Source organism: Fringilla coelebs, assembly GCF_963513975.1.
Source record: "Fringilla coelebs genome assembly, chromosome: 11".
NCBI lineage: Eukaryota > Metazoa > Chordata > Aves > Passeriformes > Fringillidae > Fringilla > Fringilla coelebs.
The window spans coordinates 16,927,676-16,949,632 of record NC_140037.1 but is presented as its reverse complement, the minus strand read 5'-3'; the positions used below and the strand labels follow the sequence as shown (position 1 = coordinate 16,949,632).

At 44.1% G+C, this 21,957-nt stretch overlaps 1 protein-coding gene across 5 annotated transcripts in view; it reads left to right on the top strand.

The window, feature by feature from the left end:
* The window catches only part of MBNL3 (muscleblind like splicing regulator 3), a 90,881-nt gene extending 72,136 nt beyond the window's left edge, over positions 1–18,745 (top strand). For 2 of the 5 annotated variants that reach the window (XM_084213258.1, XM_084213259.1), the window contains exons 6-9: positions 4,130–4,280; positions 8,638–8,732; positions 10,142–10,215; positions 12,070–18,745. In XM_084213258.1, the coding sequence (XP_084069384.1) occupies positions 4,130–4,280; positions 8,638–8,732; positions 10,142–10,198 (303 nt within the window). In that variant the 3' untranslated portion in view covers positions 10,199–10,215; positions 12,070–18,745. The remainder of the gene's footprint in view (positions 1–4,129; positions 4,281–8,637; positions 8,733–10,141; positions 10,216–12,069) is intronic. The other 3 variants (XM_084213260.1, XR_014616444.1, XR_014616445.1) reach the window with 3 other exon arrangements.
* The last annotated feature ends 3,212 nt before the right edge of the window (positions 18,746–21,957 follow it).

Genomic DNA, 21,957 nt, shown 5'->3' with positions numbered 1-21,957 from the left:
CCCCTTCCTCTTCAAAGACTTATTTTTGGCTTTAAGTAATGAAGAGTCTTCCTTATCAGAGTTTTAGGCAGCAGCAGTAGGAAACCTTGCTAGGGCTCAGCTTCTGCCAGCAGTGGTGGAATGATGCTGCGAATGGCATCACAGCCTCTCACTTGCTCTGCTCACGGCTGACACAGACGCAGCCCCAGAGGCAGAGCAGGCAGGACCTGCACAGCTGCCCTCTCCAAGAGCCACTGCTCTGAGGGGACATGGTCTGGCAGAGAATGGGAGAGCCTATAACAGCTCCCCCACTGAACAAACCCTCCGAGAGAAGCTGCTTGTACGAGTCGTCCTGCTCTGGCCCATCGAAAGGTTGGCAGCCACTCGTTAGGATATGTCACCTCCTCTGAACCCTTCATGGGCGAAAAGAACGTGCATGGTCTTCAGAGGAAACTGCTCACTTTGCTTCTGCACAGGTGCTGCCTCTGCCCTCTCTCAGATAATTCTGTTTGTCATGCCTGGCAGCAGACCCGGCCCCTTCTTGCTGGGTGCAGAAGGGTAAAAGTGAGATCTGGTCTCAGGAGATAGAGATCTGAGGGGAACTTTGAGGTGCAATTAAATTGTTTGTTGCAAAGATTTAATCCAGTTCTTGTCTCGTAAAAAATAACGAGAGGTTTGTTAACCAGCACGTGGGAAATTCTGACTTTAGCATGAAGTGTGTTTTTATCTGTCAGTCTTGCTGAAGAATTGCTTTCCATGCCATGCAGAGCAGTGGCACAAGCTTCTTTGTTCAGATTCTCATTTGAGCAGGAATGTGGCTTTCCCAGCCTAAAAATGGGAGGCTGCCTGGCCTTTAATTAGTGGAAATTGTTCATTTGGATCAGTGCAGGACTATCACATGGATTCTGAACTGAATTAACCCTTTCACTGGCGCAGATAGCCAGATCATGTTGCAAAGGTTGCGTACCCATGTGTGCACACAAACACACAGGGAAAAAATAAAGTCAGAAAAAGTTACTGTCAAAGAGCTGCTGCTGTAGTTGTGGTGGTCAGAGCTTGTCCAGAGAGAAAGCACAAGCAGCTGGATGAGGTAAACTCATCAAGGAAGTTCTTTACTAGGAGGGTTTAGTCTAATTCCTCTGCTGTACTGTGACACTGGCTACAGATTTTGGTGGTGAGGAGTCTCTGTTGCCTTTTGGATATTCTGCTTGTAGAATTCCTTCAGAACCAGGACGTGGTGCAAGAAAGAAATGTTGTATCCCCTCGAGCTGCTACAATTCCTGCAGGTCCTGACTGATACAAAAATTGTAGCCCATTTCAAATGAGACACATTAGTTTTGTGCTGTGTCCCTGCCAGCTTTCCTTGCAGAAGCTCTATGGGCTTCATCATGTGCAATTTTAGATGCCTCTTCAAGGCATTATAGATGGACCTTTCCATGAGCATGTTCCTGAGGCTCTTACCTCAGTACACAGGCTGGAAAAGGGCTGAAGCCAGATTGTTCTGTGTCCTTGGGCCCTCCTACACCTTGGTATCTAAAATAAGATCGGTTGGCAACAAGAGGAGCCAATACATCTTCATGTTTCCTGTGGTAACACTCCTGCAGCTGCTGGGGTGGAGGGGTGACCCACAGGGCTGGGACAAACCAGAAGCAGATCAAGATGGGTTCCTAGCTCCCCTGCCCACAGAGCCCACATGGGAGAGCTGGACATCAGGTGGCACAGGAGCTGCTGCAGAGTGCTTGTTTCTTTAGAACACTCTGGAAATATTGCATTTATTTGTGTTTCTCTACCAGGCTGCTGTTGAGGGAGCAACAGTGAGGCTGCCATAGTTCCTTTCTTTCCCTTGCTCCCAAGGGGCTGTAGTTAGGGGAGGGATGGTGATGCTGGAGAGTTGACGGGGTAGTCTGATGTGTCTTGACATCCCTGGGGCCTGCTGGTGTCTCCCTCTGACTGCAGTGCTGTGCTTTGGAATTGTCCTGTGATGTGCTAGGACGTGACAGCAAGGTCTCAAAGCCTTCAGCTGTTCTGCTCTTGGCACTCCCATTGTGGGTTTTGGGGTGGTGACAGCCTTTGGGCAAGAAGTAGGGAGTCAAAAGTCCATTATGTGCCTGGCACAGTTACTTTGCTATAATTAGTACATTCTTCTTCTGAGGCAGATTTTGGAAGTGTCTGAAAAGGATTATTCAGCAATTGGGTACCATAAGGAGCATGAATTTAAGTAGCAAGTTCTTCAGTTGTTCTAAAGCTGTAAAACCTCTGTGATGTACGTGAAACTACTCTAGACTGTGTAAGCTGCAGATCTGTCCTGTGCCTGGAGGAATGTTCACGTAGCCATCATTAAACAAACAAGTTGTAGATAACAGGCAGATTTAACACAGATACCAATGAAAGCTTACCTAGAAATGAAAACTCTTACATCATCCTAAAATATGGATCTTATGTAAAAGATTTTGGTGTCTGTGTCTGAGTATATTGTCCCATCTTTGACCGATGTCGTTTGGTAGCAGCCAACAGAAATCTGGGAAAATTAAATCCTGGTGCTGAGAGTGGATGCCCAATGGCATAGGCAAAGGATGTGTGCATGTCTGAGGGCAGTTTTGCAAATGCAATTTCTTCTCATTTTCTTTTTTAATATTAAAACCACCCAAAAGCAACCATGTGAGTAGAGATAGGATGGAGTAATATTTGCCTGGAAGTATGTTGCTTGACATTTCTCAGATGAGCAGTCTCCTATAGCAAATTAAAGTGAAACCTGTTTCTAGATGGCGACAAACTGTTGCAAGCTTTCACTTACATTCTGTTGTGTGTTGATCTTCATAACACTTTAAAATCTCTTTACTTGTGTCCTTTCTTCTGCGTATTGTGTGTTTGTAGCTTTAACCCTTCATTAGCCAAACCCTCCCCATTACCTATCATTCATTTGTGACCTATTAAAATAAAAGTAGGAATGATAACCCTGTTTTTCAGCCATTGCTTTGCTACATGATACAGACTAACAACTAGTCAGAAATGACCTGATTCTGCATGACTTCCACGTGCGTAAATCTCATTGACGTCAATGGGAGTGTTACGTGCAAAAGGACTGCGGGGCATAATTAAAAAGGACCCTTTTCTATCACAATGTGGAGAAAAAAATGTGGTTTCTTACTTGGGTACAATGAAAAGCTGTAAATCATTAGAAACATTCCTGTCTCTTAAGAACCTGACATACTACTTCGCTGTTGAGACATGCTTGGATGAATGATGAGTAACTCACTGAGAAAAGTTCCTGAGTTGGGTTAATGCTTTTTACCAAGTCTGATCATGAAACAGGTTTGACGGGCTGGAAGAAGCCTGGTGGTGTGATAGAATGAAAAGAAGGGATTTGTCAATGGCTTTTTCCACTGTTAATAATGAGTGAGCAGTATTTGACTGATGGAGGCCACCTTCTATAAAGTGGGATCTGATCCAAATCTGCTGGTGGTGGGCTGTGCCTCTGGTGTGAGTGGTGGAGAATCAGGCCTGGTCTTCACCATGTTGCTCAGCCTCTCTACTAACAAGTGGAAATGCATTTTACTGTGAATATAATGTTATGTGTGTGATTGGCAACAGCTACAGCTTTACCATCTGGACACATGGGTTGGCTGCACAGTATGCACACTTCCACACATGCACACATACATGTAGACAGGTGTTGAACCAGAGGCAAGCATCCGTTTTTTTTCCATGGCATTTGTTGCTTATGCTAATCTTCTTGGGTTTTAGTCATCTACTATATTTCTCCTGTTTGTTTTGGGGTTTTTAATGCTTGTTGCCTGCAGCTGCTCTTTGTAGCATCCTGTCCAGGTGATCACCTCTCCCCTTCCTTTTCCCAGTGCTTTTTTCTCCCTCTGTACCCAAGTCAGTCCTGCTGAAAAGCTCCTTAGCATCCCTCCTCTTTCTGGACTCTGCCCCTCCTCCTGGTGCATTTACTAACTGCTTACCTAGTGGAGCTGTTGTTTCTCCTCCTACTCGTACTGTGACTTAGCTGCTCTTCTCTTTCCTGTCTCGCTGAGTTGATAGAGTTGCAGGTGATTTGCAGCCAAGAGCCCCTGTTATTTATTGCATGCTTGACCTACATCTGGGCCCCTTTATTTACTCCACTTGTCTTTAATGACTCCCTTATCCACAGGCCCTGCCGCCTGGTGCACTTCAACCTTTACCAAAGAGGCCAGCACTTGAAAAAAACAATGGTGCCACCACAGTCTTTAACCCAAGCGTTTTCCACTACCAACAGGCTCTAGCCAACATGCAGTTGCAACAGCCTACATTCATCCCTACAGGTAAGTGTCTCCTTGCTTTCCCATCATCATGGTTGTTTATTTTATGACCTTGGTGTTCAGCTAATGAGCAGTTTTGTAAGAGTCTTTAGCAAAAGAATATTGGTGTGTAGTTTCATGTTAAAAATGGATGAAAAATTAACATCTGTTGTTTGACTTTTTTCCCTTCACCTACTACAGTTTAGAGCTTTTCACATGTAAAGATCCTTCTTAGCTCTTTTTGTGTGGTTTGGGGTTTTTTTAAGCAGTCAAACTAAGAAAAATGTCTGCATGTTTCTTGAATTCATACTTTCTGTTTTTCCTCCTTATGGTTCAACTGGTCAATCCCAAATTAATTCTTTGACTCTTGTGTAGTGCTCTTTTGGACTCATGTTAAAATTTCTGTAGACCTCTATGCCAGCTCTTTTGAGGCTGTAGGCACCTCCCTGAGCTTGTATCTCACTGACCTACATATTGCAGCAGCTGTGATGTTTATAGAGGGAATGGTTAGTCTTTAGTAAATACAAATTATATAATCCTCTTTAAAGGCATATATTTCCCTCTTCCTTGTCTTTTGACCAGTACAATACCCTAAGCTTTTTAAAAGCAATTTAACTCCCAGCTTTTATTGTACCTTTAAGGTCTCAGAGTTAAATTGAAAGATGCAGTTCAGTAATTCTTATAGAACTGGAAATATTAATGTGGCAGATGTGACTGTCTTCTGACTGGCCAATTAACTGCAGCCAAATGGAAAACAAAACCTGCTTGGAGTGGAAAGCATTATAAGTGGCTGAATTAGGAATATTCCAGATAGCTCATATTTTAGTATCATTATTACCATTTAGAGTATCATAGGAAAATTAATGCCCTGTGTTTTTAATGTTTAATGCTCTATTTACTTGTCAGATAATACTTACAAAAATACACAGAGTGTTTCTCTGGGCTGACCCCTGGAGGTGAACACACAGTGGACTTGCACCTTGGCACTGTTTTCTTTAGGGTCAGGGGAAAAGCTTTAGAGACAATCTGGTCCTGAGAGCAAGGTGGAGTGTGGGTCCAGGGAGCAGGGACCTAAACCCTGTGCTTGTGTGGCCTTTCTGTTATGAGAGCCCTTGGAAACACTCAGAACTCAGCAGCTGCCTAGATGTTCTTCCAGAGAAGCAGAATCTCATGCAGAGAGATGGAGTAGTAGCCTTTTACCTTCTGCTCTGCAGAACGTTGGAAAAGCTGGGCTGAGCTGACCTTACCACAGCTCTGGCAGGTGCCAAGTGAAATCCTTCTTCAGGAAACACGGAGACCTTGGGGAATGCCAAGTCCCCAGCTGGCTACACACTGCTCCTCCTCAAGGTCACTGTTGCCAAAGTTGACATAAGGACAGGAGTTTCTGATGGAGCACCATCAATCAGCTGTGCCCAGCCCTCGCTGTGCTGGTACCGGGCTCACGGCAATGAAATTACACACAGGGCTGATGCATAACAGGGCTGCTTACTGGCACCTGCTCTGTCTGAAGACATTAATGCTGGGCAGAGCAGCAAATTTCCAGTCAGAGGACAGGTCTGTGATGCATTTATGTTACACATCAGACTCCACTCTGGGCTCGGCCTTGGCAGTGCTCAGGAAGGCGAAGCAGAGAGGTGGCACGTCGCAGCTCTCGCTGTGGGGAGGGGAGGGAGCTGTTGCTTTTCTTAGTATCTCCTGTTCAGTTGTTGAGAGATCAGCATCATGGGTTGCCATGGCAGGGGGGAGTCAGGCTGTCTCTTGAAAATGGCATCACCACTGCAATTTTTTCGAGTCCAGAAAAATAAATGCCTCTTTCAGCTTAAACTAGAGACTTTGAATCATGGTCCCTGGTTGCGGGAGTAAATTGCTTTTGGAAAGTCAATTTTAACATGAGTGTGACATTCTTCTAAGGGCAATTTGTTTTCTGTTGGCACAATCAGAAAGAAATCAGCATACCCAATACCCAGAAAATCCCAAACAACCCTGATTTCTGGGATTAATCATATAATTTAATACCAAGGTGGGAGGAGTTTTTTCTCTACCCAAGAATTAAAGAATTAATTTGGTTTGCTATGATCTCTTTAAACTGAGTTTAAACTATTGATATACCAATATGCAGAATCTGGTTGCATGTGCTTAAATACTGAATGCTGCAAAGAGAATACCTGCTTTTTAGTTAAAGTGATATCTAACACTGAAGCTTCACTAATGAAATATCCCTTTTGTTCATCTTTCCACGCTTCAATGCATGGTGTGCAGGGTCAGTTCTGTGCATGACACCCACTGCAAGCGTTGGTAGGTTTTTCTACACAAACTTCTCAACTTTTCCTAATCTGAAAGAGACTGCAAGTTAGTATGCATCAGTGAGAACCTGGGTGGCTGAGTGGTGTGACTGTCTATCTGGTGTCTTCTTTGAGGCTTAAATGGTTGTATCCCTTTTAATTTCTGTGCAGTGCAGTGTTTCATGTGACTTACAATAAGAGAATCCAAGGTGATGTGTTCCCACCCCTATTTAGTTCTGCTTCAGAGACAAGAATCTGTCACTTAAATGTCTTTACAACCCATTTAGGTCATCTGACACAAGGAAATAGAAGTGGGCGGGTCCTGTTGGGTTATTTTTGTTTTATTTTGTATCAAGCAACAGGCAGACTTAAGTTTGGATTTTTAGTTGTCCTTCTGAGGATATTTTAGGAGACTGGTTTAACAAGGTGCTAAGAAGGAGCACATCTGGGGTCAGCCCCTCTGCCAGAGCAGGGTGCTGCTTGTACAGCAAGAGAAGCAGGGTTTGGACCATGGACTGGCTGGAGAGTCATCTCTGTAGACAGTGTTAGGTGTGCAGTTACAGGAGATCATAGGGAGGTACCGCTGCAGGTGCACGTGGGATAAAGGGAGGCAGTGAGTATGTGCTCATTAGTGCTGCAGGGGTCCACTCTCTTCAGGCTCTGCATCTGAGTCTTGATGAAACCTCTGCAGGCCTTTGAGGACCTTCCCCTCTTGTCTACAGCTGCTGGGTACAGGAGGGCAGGTGAAAGCTGAGCTTTCATCCTCTAGCCAAGGTTATGCAAGACTACCAGCATCCAGGTGTGTGCCTGCTTTAGCCAGAGGGAGAGAGGCAGGAGCCCTGGGGGGGGGTGCAAGGCTTTCCAAGAGCAGGTCTGGAAGCTCTGGCATGAATGGCTAAACACTCTGCTCTTGAACCTGCCTATCCCTATAGCACAGGGAGGACACATTGCTTGCATGACAGGGAGCTGAGTCCCTCAAATGCACCTCTGCCTGTAGGAAACCCCAACCCACACGTTCCAACATCTCGTGGCTGGAGTGTTCCCAGCCACAGGCACACGCTCCTTCCCTGCTGGGGCTGGCCGTGGCTGCTGGGGTGGAGGGGAAGGCAGGTCTGCTTCCCCGCCGCATGTTTGTGGGGATGGCTGGGCCTTCCTCTGGGCTCCTCGACCCCACAAATCCCGCTCGGGTTTGGGGGATGCCCGTGTGTGCACCAGAGCATCCCTGCCAGCACCGTGCTCTGCGGGACGTGCAGCTTCAGGAGGCTGCCAAGCTCCCCGCTGCCGTGTTGTCCTTTTGGATGCTCTTCCTGCAAATTGTAGCTGTTCAGATGCATTTGTGTATTTTTCCCCTCTCTGTCCCTTCCCCTCTCCATCCCCCCACCCTGCAAGAGGGGAGTTTTGCCAAATCGTATAGAATTAGGGTGGAAAGGGAGCATGCTGAATTTGTACGGAGAGAGCTCAGTCTTCCAGCCGCTCGTTTGCCGTGCCTCCAGCTCTGTCCCGTGCCAAAACATTGTCCCTGCTAGAGAGAGGCAAGAAAACCTGGTGAAAGGGCTGCGGCAGCCGCTGCAAAGTGCATCATGTACTGGTTGCTGGCGGGGACGGGGTGGGGAGGGAAGGGGACAAGCTTTCCCAGGCGGGCGGGAGGGTGCGCTTGCCAAAATGTCCCCACCCAAAGGAACGTGCACTGGCTGTGTCTAACTCCCCACGGGTGCGAGCTGACGTGGGCTTTTGCTAGCACACCCATCCTCTCCCCCCTTTGGAAATTTGGCCCTCGGAGTCTAATACATCATTGTTCTGCTTATAAATGTACTAAGTGTTGAGAATGTTTTGGTTTTTTCCTTAATTATAATTGTAATTGGCTTTTCCCCTTCTCTCTTGTTTATTTTTTTTCCCAACGCTGTCTTGCTTTGCACTGTGATTGCATGCTGCGCCCCGATGTGTCCTTCATGACGATGTCACATGGCTTGTTGCTGTGATTCCTGCCACGCCCCCAAATCCACCACATGTTGCCATGGTTACATAAAACCAACCAAACAAACAAAATATATATACGCTCCACCCTCCTGTATGTCGCTTCCATGGTTCCCTTCCGAAAGTGCCCATGATGCACGGTGCTACGCCCACCACTGTGTCTGCAGCAACAACTCCTGCCACCAGCGTCCCCTTCGCTGCAACAGCTACCGCCAATCAGGTTTGGCCCTTTCAATGGCTTTCTTTCACGTGTTCAGATCTTGAGGACCGGGCGAGGGCTGGATCCCGTGCGGGGTCGAGCGCCGTCCCGCCCGGCTCGGCGCAGGCTGGGGCGCGCAGAGGCAGCGTGTGCGTGTGTGCGAGCGTGAGGCCGGGGATGGAGAGGGGCCGCTCCTGCCGCCTGCGGGACGGGCTCGAGCCTGGCCGGAGCGTAGGGATGGGCGATTGGCAGGGCCGCAGGCTCTCCTCCAAAACCACACCTCCGCCCGGGTCCTCAAAACACAGGCGGTGAATCTCCACGAGTGTAGAGTCACGCAAGACCTGCAGCACTTCTGCTTTCAGTCTTAAGCAGAAATACCACCCCGAGCATCCTTCCCTGTGGTATTTTGGCTTGTCCTCTCCAGACTGGAAAGTGGAAGTGGAAATACAAAGTGGCTTCCCCCACCACAAAATTGGACTCTAAAAACTACCAAAAAATCCCCAAAAAAACAAAAATCGGGGGTGAGACTGTCAAGTGTAAATTTTTTTATGCCAATAGCATGTCACCCATCCCTACAGAGAGGACTCTGGATGTGCAGTACGTGCCATTGTAGCACTGCCATAAGTGTACAGGATTCCATGCATGTCTGCCGAGCCATAATTCTCTCCAAAACTTTCCTCTGAAGATACTGAGTGTGATGGCTGCTTCTGCACCAGTCCTGAACTGTATATGCACAACCTGTCCTAGTGATGCGTCCTGATAATTTGGTGTGACACAACTTCTCCCAGTTAGACCAGAGATATTTCAAACACTTCTAAAAAAATTTTTCCCCCAGGACTAATCTTAGCATTTTTATTTGTCATGCTCTCAGGTTTAGAGCTACTGCAAAGAAATCGGGGTGTCACTTGGCTCTGTAGGTGGCTCTTATCCATGCTGAATGCCAGTAATATCTCTGGGGGCATCCTCTAGGCTTTTGCTGGTGTAAGGTCATGAGGATTTCAGTAGGAGTTTTGCCTGCATAAGTCCTAGGCAGTAGGAATTGCCAGTCTTTTTCTGTGCTTTGTTGTTATTTTCAGGTAGAGCAGGTCTTACTCAGACTTGTATTGGTCATAAGAGGAAAGCAGAAATTGCTGTGCAGCGTTGCTCTGTGGCTGTGTGAGTCCTGTTTGAGCCAGATAGTTTCAGGGCATTTCTGTTTTACTTGTAGTCTATGGAGTCAAAATCCCAGTACAATCACCAGGTACTCCACAAGGCATCAGTAGTGGTGCAGCTACATTATACTTTAGGCATAGCAAAATAAAGACTTGGGAGTGGATCCTGTTTTATAGGACACTGATGTACATATTAATCTGATGCTGAAGACAGAATGAACAGCCCGATCCCAAGGCAATGTTTTAATGTGTTGTGTTCTTTGTTTTTTTTTGCTGTAGATATCCCAGTTATCAGTAGATGAACTGAGTAGCAGCATGTTTGTTTCACAGATGTAGAAGTTCCCGATAGAACAGTAAGTTCCTTTTTGGTATTTCTCTTTATGGTGAATTGATTTGTACATGGGCAATGCATCCTCTAAGCACGGGGCTGGCTCAGGCAGAGGGACTGAGCCCATGGGACCCCACTGGCTTCGTGCTCTGCTGACTCAACAGGAACTCAGCTGCTGCAGCACAAACATGGACCAGCCCTGTGGTTTATAACAAGTTTCCTGTGTCTCAGGTACCTGTGTTGTGGTGGTCACAGCTTCCCTGTGCACCCCCCAGTCCCATGGCTCTATTTACAGGTTGCTCTTGCTCTGTACAGCTCCCAGCTGCCTGCAGATACCTCAGGGATTTGCAGTGTTGATGGCAAAGACTGCTCTGGTAATGAGTCAGCTGAAAAGGCGTAACTTCTCATTTGCTGTTAGTGACATATTTTCTTTCCTGGGGTAAGCAGGATTGGGTCAGCAGCAGCTGCTGTGCATCTGCAAGGCTGGCTTGGTCTGGGCAGAAGTCTGCTGGTCAGCTGCAGAGAGGGCCTGGCTTATGATGGGTTGGAGACCAGAATGAATGTCATGAGCAACATAGTCTTCACCCCACCTGCAGATCCTGGGCTTCCCTAAGATGATAGTTTTCTCTGAGGGGAGTGATGGAAGAATTTGTCCTTGGAGTTACAGAGTACTATTTCACAGCCATAGCAGCAGTGTCATTTTTCCATTGCTTTTCTTTGTGAATTTTAGCTTGTGTTCATGAGCTAAAATCTCTGGGTAGTTTCAGTTCTTGACTGTGTTTTTTTACCTCAAGAGAGTTCAGCCAATTCAACAAGAGGTCTTTCTCAAAGCAGCCATTTAGTATATGCAGATATACCAACCCATTTGTTCCTTAGGTCACATATTACAGGCAAGTCCTTAAATACTGGAAATTAATTTGGCAAGCAATTCAGTAATGATATCTATTAGCAATCAACAGAAGCTACTTTCTCAGTGGTGGCCCTTATCTCTGCTGACCTTAATTAAATACCATATGATCTGCTAACCGTGGCTGTGGACCCTGTTCATGAGGGGTGACACCAAGCTTATCCACATTAGTGAAAATGTTGTTCATCTTAGACTGTGCTGCTGTTCCAAATGGCTGACAGACATGACATGTTAACCCATTTCCATAACATGTGTAAACCAGCCTGTTCCTCTCAATAAGGAGATCATTTGATTGGAAGAGCTTAATCTTGAATGTTTTCAGCATTTTTTTCAGGAGACTTTCCCTCAGTGGGACTTTGGTAACTGAAACCCTCGCTGCTCTGACAGGTGTTTTTTTCCTCCATGGTTGAAGTAGTCCTGGTAGCCAGACTGATTGGTCTAGCTCTGCAGGAGATAAGTTGTTGGGTCCTTCAGTGGAGGATTTTCATGAGTACGTCACAAAGAGGCAATTTGCTCCCAGAAGAGGGTCCCCTGAGCACAGGATTTCTGTGTCAGTGTTTTATCTCTGGGCTCAGTTGCCTAAATCCTTAGGATCAGATTTAGTGTGACTGTCTAAAGGAGACAAGAGCTAACACAGATCAGGGATTCCTTTGGCCCTCTCCTTAGCCACCCTCTACTTGGCGTCCCATCCAAAAATCAAGACTATTGTTTGTTCACCTGCCTCTTTCACTATTTGCCCTGTCATTGTGTGAAAGAGAGAGTCATAAGTGCAGATTTAAGAGGACGCCAAGTGTGTTATTGGCAATTTCTCCCTACATCAGAAAATTAATGGAAAAAAATGTCTGTCTGCAACACGCTAATGACAACTTCTTGGGCAACGCATTGAGAATGTAAATGTATTAGAATGAATTTTAAAATATAGAGGTATTAACTTTGCACTGTTTCTTTGTTGTTTTTTTCTTTCCCCTGCAGCAGACCATGTTGAAATTCTGAACAGTAAAATTGTGGAGCACCAGGACTTCTTGGTGGGAAGCTGCGCATGGCCTTTCTGTATATATTCCCCTCTTCCCTCTATCATTCTCTACCACCTCTACAGTAAGCCTGTTGCAGCCTACATGTTAACCAAAAACTGATCAATGGGAATGTCAAAAAAAAAAAAAAGAAAAAAAAAAGCACTATAGAAACAATTAACAAACAGCGCTCTGTTATATGAGATATACAAGTAGGAAATTATAATAGACTTTTATAACACATTACTTTAACACACTTAATCATTTTATGACTACCATCATGATAAGTGCATCTGCACAGCGGACTGTTGGTTTACTGTATACTATCGATGGATAAATGTTTGTCTTGTTTTTAAAGTGTTATCTTACTGTTTTGTTTACATCATAGTCTATTGATTTGTTTTAAAGTGTACATCATTATCAAGTATACTCAATACCATTTTTTCATTATTGTTATGTCTTAAGTTTTCATATACTGTAGGTTTTATGGGGTTTTGTTTGTTTTTTACTAAAAATGTTATTGTGGGAAACAGGAATTATGTGCTTGAAAAACATGACACAGAATGTTCTGCCCTTTGCTGGATTTTGCTGTTAATGTCAGCTAAAGTTGCTTATGTTAAATGCTCCTATTATCATTTAAAACTTGCCTTCAGATAGTCTCCAAATTTTTAGTACAAGTGATGTGAAAAGACAGCTATCATTTTAGTCCAGTTCAGGGTTCTTCTTTCAATACAATGAGCTGATTCTGGAAACTTTTGGGGGAAAAAAAAAAACAAAACAACAAAAGCCCAGGCTCAGTAAGGGGACAGGAACAATTTGCTCAGACAGGGGTAAGCATCAAGGGATTTCTGCAGCTCTGTTGTCCATTGAAGTGCATTCTCAGCTGCAAACGGCGCACAATCTCTCTCGCTGTTCTCATGGTGCAGTCGAAACAAACAACAAAAAAATGGTGGTGGAGTGAGACAGCTTCAGTTGGGCAAAAGCTCATTGCATTGGAGAAGAGCAGGTGCCAGCCGTTGGCTGGGGAGGGCCTGGGGCCGTGGCTCAGCTCAGGCTGGGTAGCACCGAGCCCTGGGGCTTGTCTCCACCAAGCATGCTGAAACCATTTTGGCCTGAAATCTTATATGTGTCTCGTGTTGAAATTTTGTCAGCATGCCCCATTTTATTTAATCACTATTTTCCATAAGCGGGTGATTATTTCCCCCATCCCTGTGATCTCTGGCCCTTTAAAGCAAACACAGCAGTAACAAAGCAGCAAAAAGCTCAGCATAAGCTTTCTGCTGAAGATAAACATTTGTCTTAATGGAGTTCCTGTCGGTCAGTGGATTTATTTGGGCACCTTCTACTTGATCAAGAGCAATGTTTGTTGCACAACAAGGGCTAGTTCTCAATACCTCCTTTTCATACGCACGAATAAAACCATTTCAGCCCGTGCACCCTGGACAGCCCCGCCTGTCGTTATGCTGCGTTGCTGAACAATCTGGCTGCAGAAATGCATTTTGGTTGAGGATGCCACCAAATTCATCCCTATCATAGCTCTACAGTATCATTGGCATTATGGGAGAGGTGGATTTGCTGCTGTCAATCCACGAACTCCGTACAGGGAGAAAGAGAATCAGGCAAGAGGCCAGCTCACAGTGTCTGGAGGGGCGACCACCCTGAGCTCAGAGTGGTCCGGTAGAGTGCCAAATTCAGACACCAGATTTTCTTCTCTATTCCCAGTTCCTTGGCCTTGGTTAGATATTCCTTGTTCCCCCTCCTGCAGTATGAGCACAGACAGTTTGCTAGATGTGTACCTCCATGGGCCACAAGTGATAGTGGCACACCCAGGGCGCAGCCTTTGTGCCCCGGGGCAGGGTCTGACCATCTGCCCCTGGAGACTCACTCATAGCACAAACCTTTGAGGAGCCCAGCTCAAGAAGGCTTTGAGGAATCTTTTTGTTCAATTCAGTAGACTTTGAATCAAACCCTGATAGAAAGGGGAAAAAACCATCCCCCCAAGACCTCCTTTCTGGACCCTGAGTTTTGACAGTCACTTGTGTCCGTGGATGTTCCTCAGCCATCTGTGCTCACAAGCAGAGGGGTGAAATCAGTGACTCTCATTTGTATTGGTGACCACATACCTGTTCTTTTCACCACTGTGTTTCTGTTTCCCAAAACCATAACATTGTTAGTGGAAAAAGTGGATTTGAGTACTTCCTGTTTAAAATTATTTGTGTATCAAAAATGGGTTTTGCACAACCTGTGCCAGTGCCTCAACAAAGAACAGAGCTGATCTTCTTAAGCCAGAAAGGATGCATTCAAGCTTGTATGGCTTTATGAGTTCAAGGAGGTTGAAATTTTTTCAGTGCTAAATGGATTTTTGTATATCTTGAAACTTTGATGTAACCTCCTATTTTATTTATCGACTTAAACATCTGGCATAGATGTGCATAGAATGTAAACCTAGAATACAGCTGTTTTCATGTCACATTTAAAGCACTGAAAAAAAAAGGCGTTTAAGGATTATTTTTTATTAAAGAGGTCCAATGAGGGATGTTCAGGGTAGTTATATTAGGTGCCACAACAGTTTTTATATTGCTGGCAAATTTAGAGTTAATTTGTAAATGAGTTTAAGGAAAGAAAAGCTTGAAGCACTAAACTTCACCAAATTCAAAACAATCTCGGCAAAAATGCCATTTTGAGGTAGCACTATTTAAACTAGTTGTGCAATGACTTGCTCTAATTTTCTTTGTTCAAGAAAGAAAAGAAAAAAAAAACAGTCGCCAGACTATAAATTTCCTAAATAGACTATTACAAAGTCACCGAGCTAGTTAGTGACTCTAAACAAATGTCATAAAAGCATGAATATCATCCTTTATTTGACAAGAGATGTATGTAAGTTTGTTTAAATCAATATAATTTTAGTGACATTTTTATAAGCTTCCCACTTTCCATGAACCTATATTTTTTATTTATCCAAAGTTATTTCTCTTTGTCCATTTCTCTCAGCCTTATGCAAACAATATGCAAGAAATGCTGAAACTTGGATAAAACGGGTCATGCAGAGGGAAAATGAAAGCTGAGATTGATCATTTTCACGAAAAAAGGTTGTTAGTAGTTTCAATAAAAAGTACTACTACTAAACTGTAACATAAGCAGACAATAAAAGAGGGATTTAAAATAAAATGGATTCATAAAACTATTAAGATTATTTTTGTTAAATACAGTGTTTTTAGTAATTTGGAACATGATTTCACAATCAGCCGTGTTTTTTAGTTGGAAATTTTTAGCTGATGATTTTTGACTGTGTATTTTTGCATCGCAACGTTCTAGAAGCCGTTACCTCCCCGGGCCGCCCGCGCAGGTTCCCGACGCGCGTCTCCCGCGGCGCTGGGGCGCTGCCCGCGGGCTGGGCCGGGGTCCCGCCGCGCTCCCGCTGCTCCTGCCGCTGTGCCCTGCGGCGGGGACCCCGCGGAGCTGGCACCTCGGTGGCACAGGTGGCCGGAGCGGGACACGGCGACGTCCCCCGGGCCGGCTCGGGCTGGCGCTGGCGCGGTAGGAGTAGCTCTAGGACACGCCGGGTACACAAGGATTGAGAAACTGGAGTCCTCGTTTTGTTTATCCCTTGTACATTTCACAGACATGAAAATTGAAAAAGGTGAAATTTATGAGGAAAATCTAATTTCCCATTCCTGTTGAATGGATTTAGTTTGATATTGACCTGATTTTACCATGTGCCTGTTGAAGGCCTTAGAGTATATACTGTATGTTAAAGACTGTAATAACTTTAAAAAAAAAATAGTTGATAGCCTAATCCTAATGTAAATAGAGCTACAACTCATTGTTACTAGGCTACAACGCATTAATTCATGTCATATATTTTCATTTCTCTACCATTAGTTTTTAAGGTTTTCATTATTGCTTTTTTTGATATCTTTAGTAACTAATGAATTTAATTTTGAAGGAGAGTTAGAGAAAGTTTAAAATTTTTAATACATGTATTCAGCCCATTTAGTTATATTCTAAACCAACACTGAAGCATGGTAAGGTATAGAATACAGTCCATAACTAGTTTGTATAGTTTACAGTTTAAGAACAAAATTAACTTTGTATGTAACTCCTACAATGATAGATTCATTGTTAACTAATTATATTAAGTTGTTGTTGCTATGGCAACAAAACTACAACATGGCTACCTTTGTATACATTATTTGTGAAATTTTCACATGTAAATTAAAAGTGATGTGTAACAGTATGAGCTTGTTAAAGGTACAGTTCGATACTGTCAGATAAAGATATGATTGAATATTTTTAAAATCCCAAAGTCCCATGTGAACGCTGAATTTGTGTCTTTAAGGTCACTTTTTCAGTCAAGAAGTTTACAACACATGGATTTAGAGTCAGGTTTTATAGCTTGTAGAAATTGTTGTGTGGCAAGGGTTATTCCACAGTATTTTCACTTGGGAAACACAGCAGCCTGTATTTACAGCGTAGTGACCGGTCTTGCTTTCATTTCACATCCATTCACACGGTGGCAATTCAGAATTAATCAGTTTCAGTACTGTAGCTTTGCCTGCAATTTTCTTTTCTCCAGAAATTGAACACTCACACGATTATGTTACGATCAGGGCTAAATAATTAAGCATATAACTATTTTAATACTAATTTATATTAGCAAAAACTGTACATAAGAAAAAAAATATTGTGGAATGACCCCGTAACAGTGTTGAAGATACAAATATGCTGCAGTTAAACTGATTCAGTTAGTGTACGAATGTGTGAGACACACCTTTTTTGCACTTATGTACATAGTCCACGAAAGAAATCCTTGGAACTTATTTTGAATATAAAAAGTCTGTAATAATACAGGAAAAGTTTGTAAAAGAGATAGGTATTACTAAGGCTTTGAAAAGGAGGAGTTTTTTGCTATAAAACTTATCTGAAAGCATGATGTTGCTTTGCTGTTGTAAAAGCTTTGTAGTTTGCCATAGCTTATTATACAGCAGACTGATAACAGGTCAGCTCCAACCTGCAGCACAGAGAATGGGAAACGGTGTGGAATTAATTAGTAAGGTCACTAGCAAAGATTCAAATTACTTTTTTTAATCAGCCTACATTTTCAAACACACCCCAGGTCATGTTTCTGATAGGTTGTGTTCTCGGTGAATCCTATTAGGACTGGTAGGTCCATGGCAGCACACACACATTTTTCCTAGCACCTAATCCTATTTCTGTCTTGAAGTGTTTATCTGTGGGAGGTGACTGTCATTGTGGTGAGTGTTTTAAATCCCAGAGTGAATTTGAAATGTCACAACTTCTTGATTTTTTTTTTTTTAACCTTTTGGGGCTAGGTAACAAAACGGAAGGAGCTGGTGAACCACAGATGGGCAGGGATGGGTTGGGATTGTCTAGGACCAGTTCTTTCTGCTGTGTGACAGCCATGGTGTGATTTGAGAGGCACAAGGTAGTGCTGCTGGGACAGGGAGGTGGAGGCTGGTGGCAGTGTGGCCAGCTGGGTGCTCCAGGCTGGGACTAACAAGCCCCTTTGAGTTGCCACCAAAGGAGAGCAAAGCTGTGGGTCCTCAGTGGGCAGCCTCTTGTTCCTGTTTGTGTTGGTACTGCTGGGACTCTGCAGTGCTGGGGGATTTTGGAGCAGCTGAAGTGCCTGTGTTGACCCATTTATTTTTGATTGGAACAAGTTTCAGTTTTTGTCGGATTTTTTTAACGTTCTTTTTTTTTTCCCTGCAAAACCCAAGCCCCAGTTTTGCTTCAGAAAAGTAACTGGTTTTGCCATGAGTCTGGTCCTGACTCGAGCAGCGAGGGGCAAGTCCTCCAGAGCAGAACTGGTGGGAGGTGGCATCCGATGTGACTGTCACCCTTTGCTGGATGCCCCAGGGCTGCGGGCTGAGCTGTTGCTGCCAAGTCCAAGAGCTGTTCCTTGGCCAGCATTCCCAACCCCTGGCGATGCCAGTGTGTGCCCAGCCAGCCCATTCTGCACCACAGGGCTGTGCAAGTGGTGATTTGCTGAATTGGAACAGCCCCAGGGTCTTTAAAAAGAGGAAAAATCAGATGTTGCTTCTCTCCGTGGTGTTATATAATAACCTAGATTTTAATACAAAATAATCAGCTAATTCAAGCCACCACACCATTACGGCTTCCCTTTGCCATCGTCAGTTTCTATAATCAAGTTCTTTCTCATTTCTAGGATTATGAGAGAAAAATATTTTGCACTATGTGAAATGAATCATAGCTGGTCAAACTTTGTCGGGGTATGAGCATGATCATGACAACACTGCTAAAATCTTTGCTAGTGATCTTTACTGACATCCTCTATCATCAAAAATAACTCTATATGCCTCTCAAAGGAGATATTTAAACATGCAAAATAACACAACTGTTAAATAAAATGAAGTTATTTTTCCAAACACACAACAGAGAGAATTACCTGACACCGAATTACAAGGTTCCAGTTCTTTATTACTGTACACAGATGCTATTTGATAGTGGTGGAAGCCAAATGATTTTGTTGCCATGGCTTTTGTATCCTAGCAGATGAGGGGATGATAAGACCATTCTTAGATTGGATTATGGGATTTTTTTTTTCTTTCCAATTAGCTTTGTTTTAATTTTTTTTTTTTTTAGATCATGAAAATGAACCAACTCCTCACCCTTTATTACATCACCTGACAAAAGATCACTATTTTTTTTTATAAATAGAGAATTGTATTTTAGGCAATCACTAAAATCAAAGAGAGAATGTTCTCCTAAATTGTCAATTTTTAATTTAAATATATAAAAACATTTATACTATACTGTGTAAAGTAGATCTTTGAAGCACATTCTTCTTTTCATAGGCATTTCTGGTAAAACAATGTAAGGGAAACATTAGATATCAATTTAATGGAATAGTTTAGAAAATATATACAAATGATTACACTTAGCCCTGTGGAATTGTAAGAAATTAAAATATCATTGGATCCAGACAGGCGTAGGTTAATGCAGTATTTCAGTTCCATAACAGGATAGTTCATTCCCTCAACTGCTACCAACAGGGTGTACGCTTTGAATTTATGTTTCTTTTTGCCACATTATATTGCTGTAGTGCTTGTACGTGCTTTAGAAATGTGCATAATGCTACTCATTTTAGTATGTTACTTCTATATTGTTATTGTTTATTTTTTGATCTTTTAATAAAGTGTATAAAATTCTTGGTTATGTTTTTTATGGATCCATATCTACACATTAATAGGAGTTTACTTTAAAAACTTTTCAAGTTCCAGTTTATTAGTCCCAAACTTCAAAGATTCTGATGTAAAAATAATAACTAATGAATTTGAATCAATGTTATATCTGAAGTGTAGATCAACAGAATAAATTTCTTTCCAGAAAATACCTTCAGTATTTTGAATTCTGTAGCCAGTGCCTCCTTTTTACTGGATGCATTCGGCCTATCATATTAAAGTTACTAACACAAGACAGACATTTGTATTTTAGAAAAATAAAAAGTAAAACTTTCCAGATGCTGCCTTTTGGTTTCTCTCGTGCCTTAGACCTTTGGAGACACATGTGATGTGGTCTGCTTGGCTTGGCTTGTGTTTTTCCGTGCTTCCTTTCTGACCCTGTCTGTGATGTGATTAGAGAGGAGATCAGAGCTGTGCATTTGAAGATAACGGTGAGGCATGAATCAACTCCCATTCAAAGGCCTGCAGCTTTTGTAAAACAGTGGTGTGTGTATTAATTTTTCTCTTCCAGCATTTGTGTCAGAAGCCATTTTGAATGTCCCAGTGCAATAACAGTGAGCTCCCCTTTGGCAGCAGCCTGGATTCCCCAGCTCTCTTCCAAGTGCCCAGCTCATCCCGGGCTGCCCGGCCAGCACAAACTGGGGCTGCCTCTCACCAAGGTCTGGAGCCACCCTGGCTGAGCTGGGTCTAGGCTGCTGCAAGAGAAAATTGCTTCTTGATGAGCTTGTTTGTGCTTTCTGTAACATTGTGTAGATTTAGATGTAAGAAAACTGCTCAACAGTGAGGCCAGCTTGATCACCACCTTGTTACCAATAGCTCTGTGTCAGAGGGGCTTTCACCCTTCGACTGCCTTGCGGTCACCACGTGCTCCACCAAGGCTTAAAGCTGGAGGCACCGAGCCAGGACACGTGGCTGTGCCAGGCCACAGCATCACCCAGCTCACGGGCGGCAGAGGACAGCGTTGGAGCCCCCAGGATGTGAGTAACTGCCCTGAGGAGGTAACTGCCCCCAGGATGTGAGTGACTGCCCTGGTGATGTGAGTGACTGCCCCCAGGATATGAGTGACTGCCCTGGTGATGTGAGTGACTGCCCTGGTGGTGTAACTGCCCTGGTGGTGTAACTGCCCTGGTGACCTGTGAGTGTCGAGTGGCAGTGCAGCCTCGGCGCCCGGGTGGCCGTGACAGGACACGGCTGTGACGGGTGAGCCTGGATGGTGCAGCCAGAGGGGTCTGGTGCCAGCACGAAGGAGTCCCCTCTCAGCAGGGGAGGGATCCTTGGCTGTTTTCCCAAAGGAGTTTAAGAGTCTGACTGTGGGCACTTGGGGGAGGGATTAGGATTGGGAGTTTGAGGATGTGTTTCAGGGGATGTGGGTGCAGTAGAGCTGCTCCGGGCAGGAGTGGTGTCCGGGGGAGGCTGGGCAGACACTGCTCAGTAGGACAAGCTGCTGACTTTGAGAACAGGCAGACTGAGCCCAGGACAAATTATGTAACTGCTGCTTTTTCATCAGCCTGTTCCCCTGACTTCTCCTTGCAGGTTAATTGACTCTATTTGTGTGTCAAGGCCACTTAGAGCTTTCTTCTATAAATGACTCCTGCCTCATCTGATGGCACAGTTAAATGTCTGAATTGTTTCTAAGATCAAAAAAAAGTGGAACTGAAACTTTTCTAGGCAGTTGATGGGGAAGCAGGGATCCTTCCTGAATGGTTACTCATAATTTTTATTGCTAGCTTTGGTCCGGCTTTCTTTCCATGCAGGATGATGGAGACAGGAGCTTTCAACTGCATTTTATGGAGATTTGAGATGGGCTGGGCCTTGGAGACACCAGCTCTGCTCAGAAGCCTCCCCCATGGAGGAGGGTGGGGCTCAGAGTCCCACACTAGCGCTGAAAATTGAGAGTAGTCCATCAACAAGAGACTTGAAATTGTGTTTCAAGGCCAAACAGCATCCTTGGGCCAGGGATGTGGGATTTTACCTGTGGTCCATTTGCAGAAGTTACAGGAGGAGTTGCTGCAAACTGGTGGAGTTGGATGAAAGGATCTGACCAAAATTATTCATGATGCTCTATTTACAGCATATGTAATTTTGAAGTTTTACAGCACCTGGCCCATCTACTTTTTCATTGTGGCTTGTTTGTGCAGGAAAGTCAAGTTTCATAGAAAAACCTATTTTAGCTCTTTGGCTGTTGAAGCTTCAGTGGGGAACATGGGAAAAATTCAATTTTTCAAGACTTGCTGCATATTCAGATAGTCCAAAGCCAGTTTTTATTCAATCTGGTCTTAGTGCTGGATAAATAGATCAATTTAATCTATTTACTATGAGAAATACTGGAGAAAAGTTTGGCCAATCCCCAATGAATTGTGGATCTAAAATATACTCTCCAACACAAGCAGCCCTTAACTTTCCCTAGCAGGGGTTGTGTCAGAGTGCAGGGCAGTGTGAGGAGCAGCCTGCACCCTCTCACTTGTGCTCTGAGCTGTTACTGCAGACAATGGACTCAGGTGCCTTGAGTACCTCTCTGAGATGGCAGCACATGCCAACAAAGGATCCCTGTGAGTGGGCTGGGAGGCCTCTGAGCTCTCTGTGGACAGGGAGACAGAAAAAGCCACAGCCTGAGGGCCATGGGGACA